Below are 12594 nucleotides of genomic sequence, written 5' to 3'. Positions count from 1 at the left end.
ATATGTCAAGGTTAAAACATTGTGCAGGTACAGAAAGGGCTGGATAGTGGACCCTGAAGCTGGTATCAGCTTGGTCTGCCGTTAGCGTTCCCGTATCTGTTCCCGACCACCAGTTTAGGTCAGTACTACGATATGTATAGACAAAACGACATCCAAGACGCTGGACGGAGCGGGTCAAGAGCAGTCGTTCCCACGCGCCACTCTTAGAGTAGGTAAGCAGAGCACAAACAGATCAAAGAGAGGCCAGCTCCCTCCGACATCCAACATAGTGCTTCTTCGCCATTCAATTGGCCCCTTACTCCACGCTGAAACGGCGCATTTGAGGTCTGCTCCTCACATAATAACATCATAGCTCATGCCCATTCCGCGTTCGATGCGAACCGCGAAGAAACCTCCTCAACCTATCACTCTTCCTCTCCTTCTCCTCTGGAACCTGACACAACAGCTCCTTTGCATACGCGGCCGCAACAGAAGCCACATACACCTGCCACCTCGAATCCTTATGCGAGTCCGCATAATCCGAAACACCACAGATAACAAAAGCAGACAGGCACTCCATAATCGCCGCAGCCTCCACATTGAAACAGATCGATTTAAACACTCTCTACTCAGACGATCACGAAGCAGACCATCCGTAATACCCATGCTGGACGACGCAGCGTACCCACCATGAATAACCGGCATGTCGGGACTCCTCGAGCGACGCCGCACCGCCTGTCTAATATCATAGGCGTTGCAGCCCCCGCGCCGCGCGGCAGCTGGTGCTCGTATTCGGGTCTGAAGAGGATATCGTTGTACTTTGCGAGCCAGGCGCACACGGCGCGTGGCTTGGGCTGCTTGTTTATCATGGCTAGAAAAGACTGGATTGCTACATCGAGAACTACTATACTGAACCGCATGGAGCATTCGTGCGGGATATCCATATATCCAAAGATACCCGCCTACCTCCAGCTCCGTATATTCCATTCTATTCCTAAACGTTTCCCGACCTAGTAATAGACGATTGCCAACTTCTTACAAAATACAATGTCGTCTCCTTGCACCTGTTGAAACAAAGCCAACGCGCCAGGATCCAACTTCTTTTGTTCCACTCGAACCCTATCCGAGACCGGCGCTTAAACAGCCCTAAGAATCAAGAATCACCACCAGCATGCGGCCAAACCCTCAACGAACAATGTTCGATCAACCGCCAGGAATAAAATTAGAGATAAGATATCCAGTTGATCGAATGAACCTACCCCACCGGGCATCTACATTCTACTTCCTAGGCGGCAACGTGCATACGCGGCTCTGTCGCCCCGGGACGCCTAACCAGGTTATCCCCGCTCCTACAACCCGCTAACCTCTCCATCCTTGATCATGAGCATCAACACCGGTCATTCCCCGCCTTCCTCTCTTTTGATACCCACAGAACCAATAATGTCATCCCTTCTTGCGCCCCTTGAGCGCTTGCTCCCTTTATTCCCCCCTTCCCTCTCCGACTCTCGCCTAGAGCCCTTCACAAAAATAGCCCTCCTAACACATCTCAGCGATACGCCAACCCTCTTCTACTCGACAGGGCGCCCCATCCGCTATGATTGGTCGCAATAAGAGGCATCGATTCGAGTACTGGCTTGTCACCATCTGCGGCGATGCGCCGGGGTGGTATATTCAGGCAAACCAGAAACTTTATGCTGATGCGGAGGCTGTGATTGTGCTGCCATGTTCCTTCGGAACAGGCTGGATGCACATGAGCCGCGGGGATAATGGGTGAATGGATGTGGATACTTGGAATACGAGCTGTAATTAGATACGGTAGATTGGTTATTAATGAAAGGTATGAATAAATGATAGTATATATGATCTCATCCCGTACCCATTGCCCCCGCCAACAATGCCTAATCCGACCCTCATCTTTATACCCTATGGCCAGGCCCATCCCAAGCATTCCCTCCAGACCCCGAGTGCTCTGCCGGCTGCCTCCTCTCTTCACTGCTACTCGTCTCCTCGCGCTCAATAACAGTCTCATGCGTAACCGTGATCCCAGGCCCAGGCTCGCCCTTCTTGGCCCCCTCAAAGAGAATCTGCTCGTCGCTGCCCATAGCAGTCGTGTGATGCACGCTCGTGCCGAGCCCACTTGTTCCAAGCCCGCGTCGAAATCGGCCGCGCTTCTTGTCAACTTTGCTCGCGTCTTGCGATGTAAGCGGGTAGTCGCCCTCGCGCCTTCGACCGGATGGTCCGTGGCCGTAGCTTGAGGGGCTGCCGCTGTTGCTGAAAAGTCCGCTGAGACCGAGCTTGCTGGCGCCGCGACGGATGAGGGGTTGGATGATGGGGAGGTTTGCAACGACGACGGAGACGAAGGATTCGCGGCAGGCCCATTTGCTGCCTTCGATTGCACCATTGGCACCAGACTAGAGGAACACTGATGTTAGCATTCATGAACGATGATATCATAAGTTAGCGAGCTCTCAGGATGGCGACGCACAGTTATAACGATCACGGCACGAATGACGGCAGCAACACCGACGAAGATAGCACCGCTGAAGAGGCCCATCAATGTTATCTTTCGACGCATTCCGATGCGCACGGTCCAGAGGAGCGGGAGCGGGATGGACATCAGGTAGAGATCGGTGAGGACGTTGGGGATCATAACGACGAGGACGTAAACCATAGAGCGAGCGGGCTGGCAGATGTCTATGCAGATTGAGGTTAGCATGCTATTGTGCAAACAATGTGAGCGACTCACTTCCTGGATCGGGACTGATCTGCCAGAACTTGTGCATAGGCTGGCAGCTCAGCACCAGGGTCAGGGCGACTCCGATATAGGTCACACCGAGCGTGATGTATGCGATGCGCACGCGGGTTGGAAGATGAGACAGTCCGGTCCTATTCCCGTCAGATATGAGAGATACACTTGATATATTGGAATGCCGTACGTCAGTCGGGAATAGAACACTGCCAGCGAGCCCTTGATCAACCAGAGCACCATCGTGTACAAGGACCATCCGGCAACTTGAATCTTCGAGCCCATCTGGCGGTTATAGTATTCTTGCGAGGCGGGATCGAGCGCCGCCCGCTGCTCGTCGGTCATGTAGCTGTTGGTGAGGCCATCGTACTTGGAGCCGACGAGGTAGGCAAGGGTGACTTCGATCGCGAAGACAATCTATGAGATAACAAAGAGCATATGTCAGAAACAAAGAAACCGTGGGAAAAAGCAAGGAGTCTTTACCCCAGCCAAGGGCATCAAAAAGTCATCGAGCTGGAAATTGCTCGGCCCGACCTGCGTCCAGCGCACGTAAATGCGGACGAGAATGAAGACCAACCCCAGCCCCAAGAGCGAGAAACTCTCAGCATACTGATTGCCCATGTCGATGAGCCAGCAGGACCCCGGTGGTATAGAAAAGAGCGACTAAGTTGGGACTCGGAAGTTCAAGCCGGCAGATGATGATATATGCCTGCAAAAGCCAAACGGCCAACTCCTGAGCAGGCCATGCAGATATCCCGTCCCAGGTGGTCAAGGTTTACTGGACTGGAGTTTCAGCAAGGCCGGACCATATCGCGGCTCGCGACTGGCCTGATCAGCGATTCTGGAGGGGGATCTTGGGCGAGTTTCTAGATCTGCCCATCGCAATTTTAACCCCCCCACATGTGGAGCCGCGCGCCCCGTTTCGCGGCGCCGCGGACAACTGACAGCAAATTCGGCGCCGTGCTAGTCTGGTTGCGAGATCTGACGGGTGAAAATAGATGTCAATGTCAATGTTAACTTGTCAAGGCCAATGCCACCCAGAACAAGTGTTGCAGATCTCGTTAGGGTTTCCGATTCTGGCACAGCCCGGGAACCTCCTGCAAAGAAGGTTGGCTGCCTAGACACGCTACAACTAATGCGGCATGTAGTTCCTCTAGTGTGAATCCTTCGGAGATCGTCCGCAAGGATTCGAACCCTGCAGGTCGATCGGTGAGTTGGACGGTCAGGAATGGGATCAATAAGAGCAGAGTTGTTGCAAGTGAAGAGTATAACGCATTGAATGCTTGAATTTCAGCTTACAGATGTTTTGTCTGGGATCTGGAGCACTTAGGGCAAGCGCGACCCTGTGACTGAGACAGCCTCGTCACCTGGCAAGCCAGCATCCTAGGTATCTTATAAAGAGACAACACCCAGAACACAAGACTGGAGATCGCAATTCTCAAGATATCTTGGTCAGATCACAGAGGAACTGGTACTTTAGATTGCAGGATCATGAACCAGTGAAGCTTGGGACGAGTTCTGATACGATGATCAGCGCAACTCGCATAGGGAAGACCAAGAGTTTCAAGTTGGTACCACCAAGTAGTGAGAGTGTCAGCATCGTCAACAGGACCGAACAAGTGAAGAAACTCTGCAGAATCAGACACGAGGGCACCGCGTGGCATCCCTGTCCTGAACAAAGCCTGAAGAACCAGACCCGAGAGTGAGGAAAGTTCCTTGGCAGCCTTCTTGGGGGCCAACTTAACACCGCTCGGCACCAGTTCATACGCAATTTGTCGACGATCAGGCCCACGCAGCAATCAATAGCAAAAAAGCTGGACCTGAGCTTGACGGCAAAAATATCTCGACGAACTGTCAGTATCAGCCTCGTATACCACAATCGGTCATTCGGTACCGAAGTCTGAATGTCTGACTATGCCGCCACAAAGCGAACAGAGCGGAGCTTAGGCTCTGGTTCTGCCCGTTATCCGAGTTACAGAGTGGATATTAAATGTCCATGTGAGTCTTGGGCAAGGTTTCCTCGACAATTTACCCAATCCACTAGCATTGGGATCGGCCCCGGGTTTCTATTCCGTGTGCCGCAAAACCGCTGTCGCCTGTGGCTGTACGTTTACCCACTGTAGGGCTCAGCGGTCTGGACTCTCGGCTTACTCAGAGCAGACCGCAGCTTTGAAAGTGAGCTTGGCAGTCTTTTGCTGTTTCAGGAGCTCATAGAAGCAAGATGGAAGCTTCAACGGGCCCTGAGCCGCAAAGCGCGAGGATGTTCCTAGGATAAAGAAAAGAGATGTATCCCATGCTTACACTAACGAAGTAGCTTAAGGTCGCTCTACCTAGTGGTCAGGACCGGGCAATAGCATGCAGCATCGTTCATGCACTAGGTATTTTTCTTAACTGATGAAAGGATCTAGTCTCAATAGCCCAGCCCAACGAACTAGCAATTGATCTTCCCGCAAGAGCCTATTGTATCCGCCTTCGTGTGAAGACCCAAGCAAACAGTCATGGGACACCCTCGCCCGCGGCATCGACGAGGTATTTTTGCCTTTTATTATCAATTATCATCTGAACGGAGCCCCATAACGGCCAACAGTCCCCCGTATCCTCATTTCAACGCCGCCAAACCTTGACATCCAAAGCAACCGGCTTATGCAACCAATAGGACGTCGTCCGCATCTCCTCGTCGTTTCCGCGACCAAGATCAAACGAAAACTCCCTAAACAGCTGCGGAATCGCCTTGTAGATTTCGCACATGGAGATCTACCACGCCCACGCCAGCGAGTCAGCTTGTCTATATCGGCAGCGAAAAGACTTGGGGGTGAAGGACTTGACAGGTCTAATCACAGATGATGGCCAGGGGTTGAATAAACTCACGTTCTTCCCCAAACAAGTCCTACTCCCCATGCCAAAGTGCATAATATGCTTATCCATATTACTCGCGTCACCGTCAATCCACCGCTCAGGACGAAAGATATCCGAGTCCTCCCCAAAGACGCTCTTGTCGAAATGTATTACGCCGGGGTTTACCCCTATCCTTGCATTCCCTGGTATAAAGAACCCGCCAACCTGGCATCCCGCCGCGGGGGCATGGCGCGGGAAGGAGACGCCTGTTATCGGGTGCATGCGGATCCCTTCTTTTATGCAGGCGACGAGGTAAGGGAGTTTGACTGCTTCGTTGTATGCGACATGGGGCGCGCTAAGCTGGTTCGTGGCGAAGGCGGCGTCGATTTCGGATTGGAGTTTGTTGTAGACACGCGGTGTGCGGAAGACGTTGTAAAGGATTCCGGTTAGCGTTAGGGCTGTCGTTTCGCTGCCGGCGAAACTGGGATCTTGTTAGCGGATCGTTTTGTTCTTGGAGTTATAGGAAGCTTGCACGTACAGCCCCCCGAAAGACTCCATCTTGATATCGTCAAGTTCAAAGTCCAATTCCTTGCCGTTTCTATGAGAGATATCGAGCAGCTTCCCTAGTATATCCGCACGCCGCGGCTTACCATCCTGACTTTGTAGCGCCGTAAGGCGGTCCTTGAGCATTGCGTTTGTTGCATCTGTGAGGTCACCTATAGCTTTCAGAGCACCGCGAACTTTAGGAAAGAGGATGCCGGTGAGCATAAATACGCCGCGGAGGTAAGTCGGCATATTCCCGGCGATGAACTGCACTGGAATCAGATCATCCACGGCCTCAATATAGCCCAAGTGGTCGCCGCCAGACTCCAAAAAGCCAAACATCTTGCTGAAATAGAGTTCGCCGATTACGTCGTATGCGTACCTAGCCGAGCAAGAACATTAGCATTGTTTACCCACCATACATTCGAGACAGATATGATCTGAGCTCAGGGGTCTAGGAAGGGTTTGTACATCCTAGTCCACAACCACATATCAAACGACTCCTTTGCATCCGCCATGCTGCGCAGCTTAGCAATCCACACATCGATACACTTCTCAATGTACTGTTCCGACTGTAGGACGCTGGTCATGGAGTACACGTTACTGACGATGCGGCGGCGGTCGGCATGCTGCTTGCCGCCTTCGGAGGAGAAGTGGTCTGGGAAGCGGGCTGTTTCGGTCAGGTATGGAGCTTGAGCCGGGGGTATTGTTGGTTGGATAAGTACCCCAAGGTGGTCTGAAAGCGAGGTAGAAGTCCGTCTGCGGCTGGCAGTCAGCAATTACTCCGCAAGATCAGGCTAAGGATTTTTATACCTTTTTCGAGCGCGACTGAACCCCATACAACGTCTTCAGCGCCGTCGGGTCGCTAGTTATAAGCTCGTTATGTGCAATGCGAACAACAGGCCCTATGCGCATTAGCTAGGTTGATTGCGTCGCACTGTATCGAGAGTACCATATTTCGCATGCAGCCTCATCTGCCTCTTCTCCGCATCCCCAGGAAGGACATGCAGGACGATCCAGACACGCGAAACCGAGGCCCAAAACGGACCGGGAAATTTGGCGAGAGGGTGCAAGGTTCGCGCGTAGATGGCCCAAAGAATCCAATAGCCAGCGAGCGCGGCGAGCGCACCCTTGGCGGCCAGAGACGCATCGAGTCCGCCGAGAGGAAGCAACAACGCCATGATATGCGATATGTGAAAATGCGAGACGCTTGAGGTTGAAAGAAAGTTGGGCAGCACACATCTCGACTGTTGGGGATTCACATGCCGCCGCCGCTAGCTGCTAGGAGCCCTAGATAGCTACCTGGCTTATGCCTGGGCGCTGCGGCGATGGAAGATGCAAATTTTCCATAGCCAATGAGGTAGGCGTAATCGATATCAATGCTGTGAGATTAATCTATTCGAGACAACGGTCTTGAATGGCGGAAGCTCGGATCGCAACGGGCCGTTTTTGACAACGTGCTAACTGCTAAGAGATTAAGTGCGATCCTTTGCTCCAACGAATCTACACCGATGATCATGTGCCTCGTCTTCCTCTCTATTGCCGGCGGAACCCTCTTGATGCTGAACTTGAACTCGAGAACAGACGTCGACGCGGCTAGATTCTAGAAGAAACCAAGACATAGTAAGTCGCTTGTGCAGCGTCTGTCTGGCTCGGAGATTTCCCGCTCTCATTGTTTCAGGGGACGAAGGAAGATAATATAGATAGGGCTTTCTTATAGAACCGACATTCATCCATAACGCTAAATAACTCTGTGAACATTTTTCAACATTCATACCTATCAGGTAGTGGGCCCTCTACAAATGTACCGCGTCGCGGATGCCAGAAACCCTAAATAGCCGGAATTGGCCCGGTTTGGCGCATGTCACAGCTATGATAATCTGGGGTACTTCGATCTATCCTTGAACGCAGAAAAATAAGCCTAAGCTTGATATCCATTGCAACAGCCACAGAAGATCCGCCGCAATACTCCTATTCCCCCTATCCTTCTTTGCGGGTGCTGAGTTAATCAGTCAAGGAAAATGCATCTTTCACAAATCAAACTCATCAAGGTAATCAAAAATAGCCTGGAAATGACCCGTCGCGTTGGTGTGCATTGTCATCGCATGTCCGCTCTCAGGCTGGACATGAGCCCTCAAACCCGCAGCCGCAGGATACCCGTCTTTCCGAAGGGCCTCGAGATCGTAAGCGTCCGTGCAATTTCCCAGACAGACAGCAAAATCGAGCTCGGCGAGGGCAAACAGGATCGGACCTTTATACTCAGGAGTGGGCTCTCGGAACGGAGCGGTAAGAGTGAGGAATTCTCGGATGGTCCCTGTCTGCTTGATACTCTCCGCGTACTCCAGCATCTTGTCATCGAAGTAACCCTTCTTGAAGAAAAATTGCTGCAGGGCGGGCTATCGTCTCGGGGACCATATATCCGCTTCCGCAGTCGCCGAACTGTTCTGGATTGCTCCCAGCCGCGTACACGAGACGAACGCGCGCTTTCCAGCAGCACCGAAGATATCGCTGGGGAAGAGGCCCGTTGAGATTGCGCCGTCCGTGAGACCAGGCTAGGACTGTAGCACGCCGAGGGTTAGCGATGAGCCTAGGGAGTGTCCGACTAGGACGATTTTTTCGAAGCCGGGGATTTCCAGGTCGTTGCCTTCGTCAGACAAGAAGCCAGGGATGCGGTGGCCGCTTGGGCGAGGAAAGGAAGGCCTGCTAGCAGGAGAAGCTTTGCCGTTGTGATGATGGTGTGTGCTGAGATTAGGTAAGTTGGTGATATTAAATCAGCTGGATGATTGTTGGATGAGTGTTTGTGGAAACCGAATTTGGAGGGAAAACGCGCCATATTTATAGAGAACCAGAGGGCAGATCTCGAATAATTACGTCAAGGGTACAGTTCATTATTTTCTACGGCGCTTCACTTGAATAGACCTATTCAATATTCACACTCTCAGACTGTCCTGGAGCTGTGAGCATGAGCGTGTCTGGTTGGGCCTTGCTCGGCGAATGCGTATTCGAATTCATCCATTGATGGCTCACTCAGCACAAGATACGTAGAAACAAAGGCAAGATTCACCGAGCAGGTGACCTATGGCTGACTTACTCCACATTATAGTGAATGCTGCAAGTCTAGGTTATATGCCAGGCCAGATTAGGTATGGAGATCAACTTAAAATTGCATTGAATTGAATTCAGCCCATCAACACTAAAGGGACCAACATATTGTACTCTGGCCAAAAAGACCAAATCATAGGCTTCTGTGTTGCATTGGTAATTGGAGTATCTCCTCCTTTGTTCTCTTCTCTTCCCGTGAATTTGGAAAACCTTCAAAGGGTCTCCTGCGCTAGCTCAATAACTCGAAAGACATGAATGAATTCCTTATAGAGTCCCAATTTCCTTGTGGAACGTCCGAACCCCAATGGCCTCGAGGGCCGGATGGCAAAATCAGTTCCAGGTGGACACGTAAACCGAACTCAAGACCTCTTCTTGTTCATGTCCATCTCCAGCCCGTCGATACTTCACAACCACGGTGCTCTCCACTGAAGAGCTCTATGAGATGTCTTTCATGATAATATCTAGAACTACGGCTGAACACCTGCGCCTAGTAGTGACTCCTAATGAGGAGGCCGCGGTTCGATTAAGTTAATACAAATAACCCCTCCCCCTGCGGTGACTATCATGACAAACTCGCTTCTCAAGGATAATTGATCTGCGTAGCAAAGCACTAAGTACACCGAACCTCCAACCCTGATTCTATGAGCGCTCCGGGGTATCTATTTATTATGCCCCGTAACAGCTCCCCAAATATACGCCACCCACCCACCAACAACAAGAAGCATGAGAGCGCCAAAGCAGCAGCTCGAAATGACCTTATTACGCGCATGGAGCGTAACTAAGTGTTTCTCCCGAATGCGAGCAATATGCTCAGCTCCAATCGTCAATCGCTTCTTCCTAGTCCATTGTAGTGGCGCAAGACTCTCGTTCACCCAGGAACCGATCAAAATGCCTAACCCGACGACAACCGACGCCACAGCGAGAAAGAGGTATACGCGCACAACGCGGTCGTACGAGTCGCTGTCGGCGTCTTGGAGGGCGCCGGTTATGATGCGGATTATTATGTTCATTCTAAAGTTGAAATTGTTAGTTAGCCATGAAGCTTGGTTTGGTTCCATGGGGAAACAGAATACATACGCATTATTCATGGTGACCTTCAGCGCGTAGGCAGACCCAAAGACGGACTGGTGCCAAAGCGTTGTTCTGATACTATCGATGATCGAGGTTGGACCGAATGTAGATGCGATCGCGTAGACTCCGAAGGAGGCTGCTGTGCCGGCTTTGGTGTCGGCGAAGTTTACCAGTATCATGCTTATGAGCATTCCGAGGCCACAGGCGCATACTTTCAATCCCAAGCATCAGTAACAGGCCGGGCCTTCGCTAGGGAAATTATTCTGGCGTTGACTTACAGACGCTAGCCCGGTTCCCGAGTACATCGATGAAGATGCCTAGAACTGGTACGAGGAAGAAGCCTAGTAGTAGAGTCAGTACATAGGCCGATCCTCCTGCCGCAAATTCTGATTGTGTCGAAACTCACCCGCATACTGCGAAAGCGAACTATACCACCCCGCCTTGATAGCATCAACATCAAACCTTTTCTCCGCCAACTCGGTTGAATTCTGACTAAAGACCAGTGCCGCGCTAGTCTGGAAAAGTGAAAATAACAAGACGACCCAGAACATCCAGGGCAGCTGAAATAGCTTATCCAGCTCAAACCTCTTGTTCTTCTCCGTTAATACCTCGTTAGTTGCTGTGTCCTGCCGACCACGGAAATGTCTGTTGCAGTAGCGCGTGAAGAAGTAGAAGATTGCTGTTGCGAAGTTCGTGAACAGGTTCATGAAGACAGAGGTCCAGAAGACCCAGGCAAAATTTCCGGTGTTCTGGTAGACATCAGGCTGGTCAGCATGTATGATATGCGAACAGGGCTTTTGGCTTCAATTGAGCGTGGACGTACCGTGGCGATCACGTTCGCGGTAGACTTTCCTACGAAGCCACCAATCTAAAATAATCAGTATCAGACCATCTCAGATGGAGGTGAGAAGAAACATACCTTGCCAATCGCAAGCTCAAACCCAAGCGTAGACGCAAACCCATTACTCGGTGGAAACCACGAGGAAAACATCTTATACTGCGCAATCTGGGTAGCGATATCGCCCAATGCTAGGATGACGCGACCCCCGATCATGAAGTTGTATGAACGCACGGTCGTCGCAGCTGCGACAAGGATAGAACCGATTGTATATATGATGTTGCCGTAGACGATCATTTCTGCAGGGGGAAGAGAAAGCGTTAGCCGCTTGCTCTCTGACCATGAGATTCAATTAGGGGCCTGGCATCCATACCCGCACCGCCAACGCGGTCCGTGGCGACTCCGCTCACTAATAGGAGCACGGTGGCCATGAAGTCTTCGCTTGCTTCAAGGAGGGAAAATTGCGTATTGGAGACGTTCATTTCCTGGTTGGATAAGTAGTTGTTCCCTATGGTGGGCAAAGATGCTGTGAAGACGTACCTTCTTTATTGTACTCTTCATAGCACCCGTTACACCAGAGCTCCAATGAGAGCCAAAACTAATGCAGGAGATGAGGAAGACGGCAAAGAGCTTCGCCAGCAGCGGGGGCGGGCGCTTCCCGTCCATGGTGGGAGCACCGGCATCTTCTTGCGAAGGGAAGGATACGGCGGGCTCCGTTGTTTGGTGGACAAACTTCTTGCCCTCCATGGTTATGATACTAGAGAAAGCTTCGAGAGAGGAACGTATAAAGCTACGATCCTTGGGGGGCGACACTTCTCTATTTAAATGTTGGCAGCTGCAGTGAAAAAATCGATCAGATAAGATGGCAGGCCCGCATCGGCTTGTGGATACCCTGTTCTGATTGGGTATGACAATCTGATTGATAAGATTAGGGCTGCGGAAATCTCTTGGAAGAGCTGCCAGTGCCCACAACTCCGATTACCGCTGCAGCAGATGGTTCTCCTGTTCAGACTTCAGCCACTCCTGTCGAGTCCCACGCCTCGAAGATACGAACACGTGGTCTAAGTCCGCGGCCTTGTTGGACTTGAACGACGTCCTCACGCCACTGTTTCGGAGCAGGCCTGAAACAAGCGCAGCTTCCGAGACCGTGCGGCGCTATTTTTGCTCATTACGTACGGTCGGCATAGTCAAGTCCGATAACTGGCGATGGGGAGACACGAAGAAGAGTTCCATTGTATCTACATGAAGCTGGAATCCTTGGTGCCACATCGGTAATTAAAGCAGCATGTAACGTCTTCTGTGCGGCGTTCACCACCCATAAGGGGAACTCCTGGTAATTAAGAGAATCAAAAGTCTCCTATGTAGCTATCTTATCACTCAAAAAGGACAGACTATGCAGTTCCTGTTCTAGGCAAAGTACTAAGCCAATGAAGTGCGTGTTGCCAAATATATATTGACCAGTAACGCATCACAAACATGA

At 51.4% G+C, this 12594-nt stretch overlaps 4 protein-coding genes across 4 annotated transcripts; all 4 read right to left on the bottom strand.

The window, feature by feature from the left end:
- Window positions 1–1876: 1876 nt before the first annotated feature.
- Window positions 1877–3549, bottom strand: BDV17DRAFT_268551 (uncharacterized protein). The gene is made up of 5 exons (XM_073758470.1): window positions 3209–3549; window positions 2916–3142; window positions 2726–2865; window positions 2465–2673; window positions 1877–2390 (listed from the first exon to the last, which is right to left on the bottom strand). The coding sequence occupies exons 1-5, from the start codon at window positions 3344–3346 to the stop codon at window positions 1896–1898; spliced, it is 1209 nt and encodes a 402-aa protein (XP_073613609.1). The 5' UTR covers window positions 3347–3549; the 3' UTR covers window positions 1877–1895.
- A 1780-nt stretch (window positions 3550–5329) lies between these two features.
- Window positions 5330–7284, bottom strand: BDV17DRAFT_293123 (cytochrome P450; the record flags this gene model as incomplete). Its single annotated transcript, XM_073762527.1, has 7 exons — window positions 5330–5479; window positions 5594–6041; window positions 6099–6485; window positions 6575–6773; window positions 6829–6862; window positions 6917–7008; window positions 7056–7284. 7 exons carry the CDS (start codon window positions 7282–7284, stop codon window positions 5330–5332), a joined length of 1539 nt encoding a protein of 512 aa, XP_073613608.1.
- Window positions 7285–8133: 849 nt separating this feature from the next.
- On the bottom strand, window positions 8134–8451 carry BDV17DRAFT_293122 (uncharacterized protein; the record flags this gene model as incomplete). The annotated part of the gene is made up of 1 exon (XM_073762526.1): window positions 8134–8451. One exon carries the CDS (start codon window positions 8449–8451, stop codon window positions 8134–8136), a length of 318 nt encoding a protein of 105 aa, XP_073613607.1.
- Window positions 8452–9825: 1374 nt separating this feature from the next.
- Window positions 9826–11861, bottom strand: BDV17DRAFT_299373 (putative MFS transporter; the record flags this gene model as incomplete). The annotated part of the gene is made up of 8 exons (XM_073763856.1): window positions 9826–10216; window positions 10283–10487; window positions 10555–10617; window positions 10683–11025; window positions 11100–11144; window positions 11196–11413; window positions 11488–11599; window positions 11655–11861. 8 exons carry the CDS (start codon window positions 11859–11861, stop codon window positions 9865–9867), a joined length of 1545 nt encoding a protein of 514 aa, XP_073613606.1. The 3' UTR covers window positions 9826–9864.
- Between the last annotated feature and the right edge of the window lie 733 nt (window positions 11862–12594).

Source organism: Aspergillus undulatus (assembly GCF_047715775.1).
Source record: "Aspergillus undulatus strain CBS 261.88 unplaced genomic scaffold BDV17scaffold_39, whole genome shotgun sequence".
Taxonomy (NCBI): Eukaryota; Fungi; Ascomycota; class Eurotiomycetes; order Eurotiales; family Aspergillaceae; genus Aspergillus; species Aspergillus undulatus.
The sequence above is the reverse complement of the archived record's forward strand: the minus strand, read 5'-3'. Positions and strand labels throughout refer to the sequence as shown.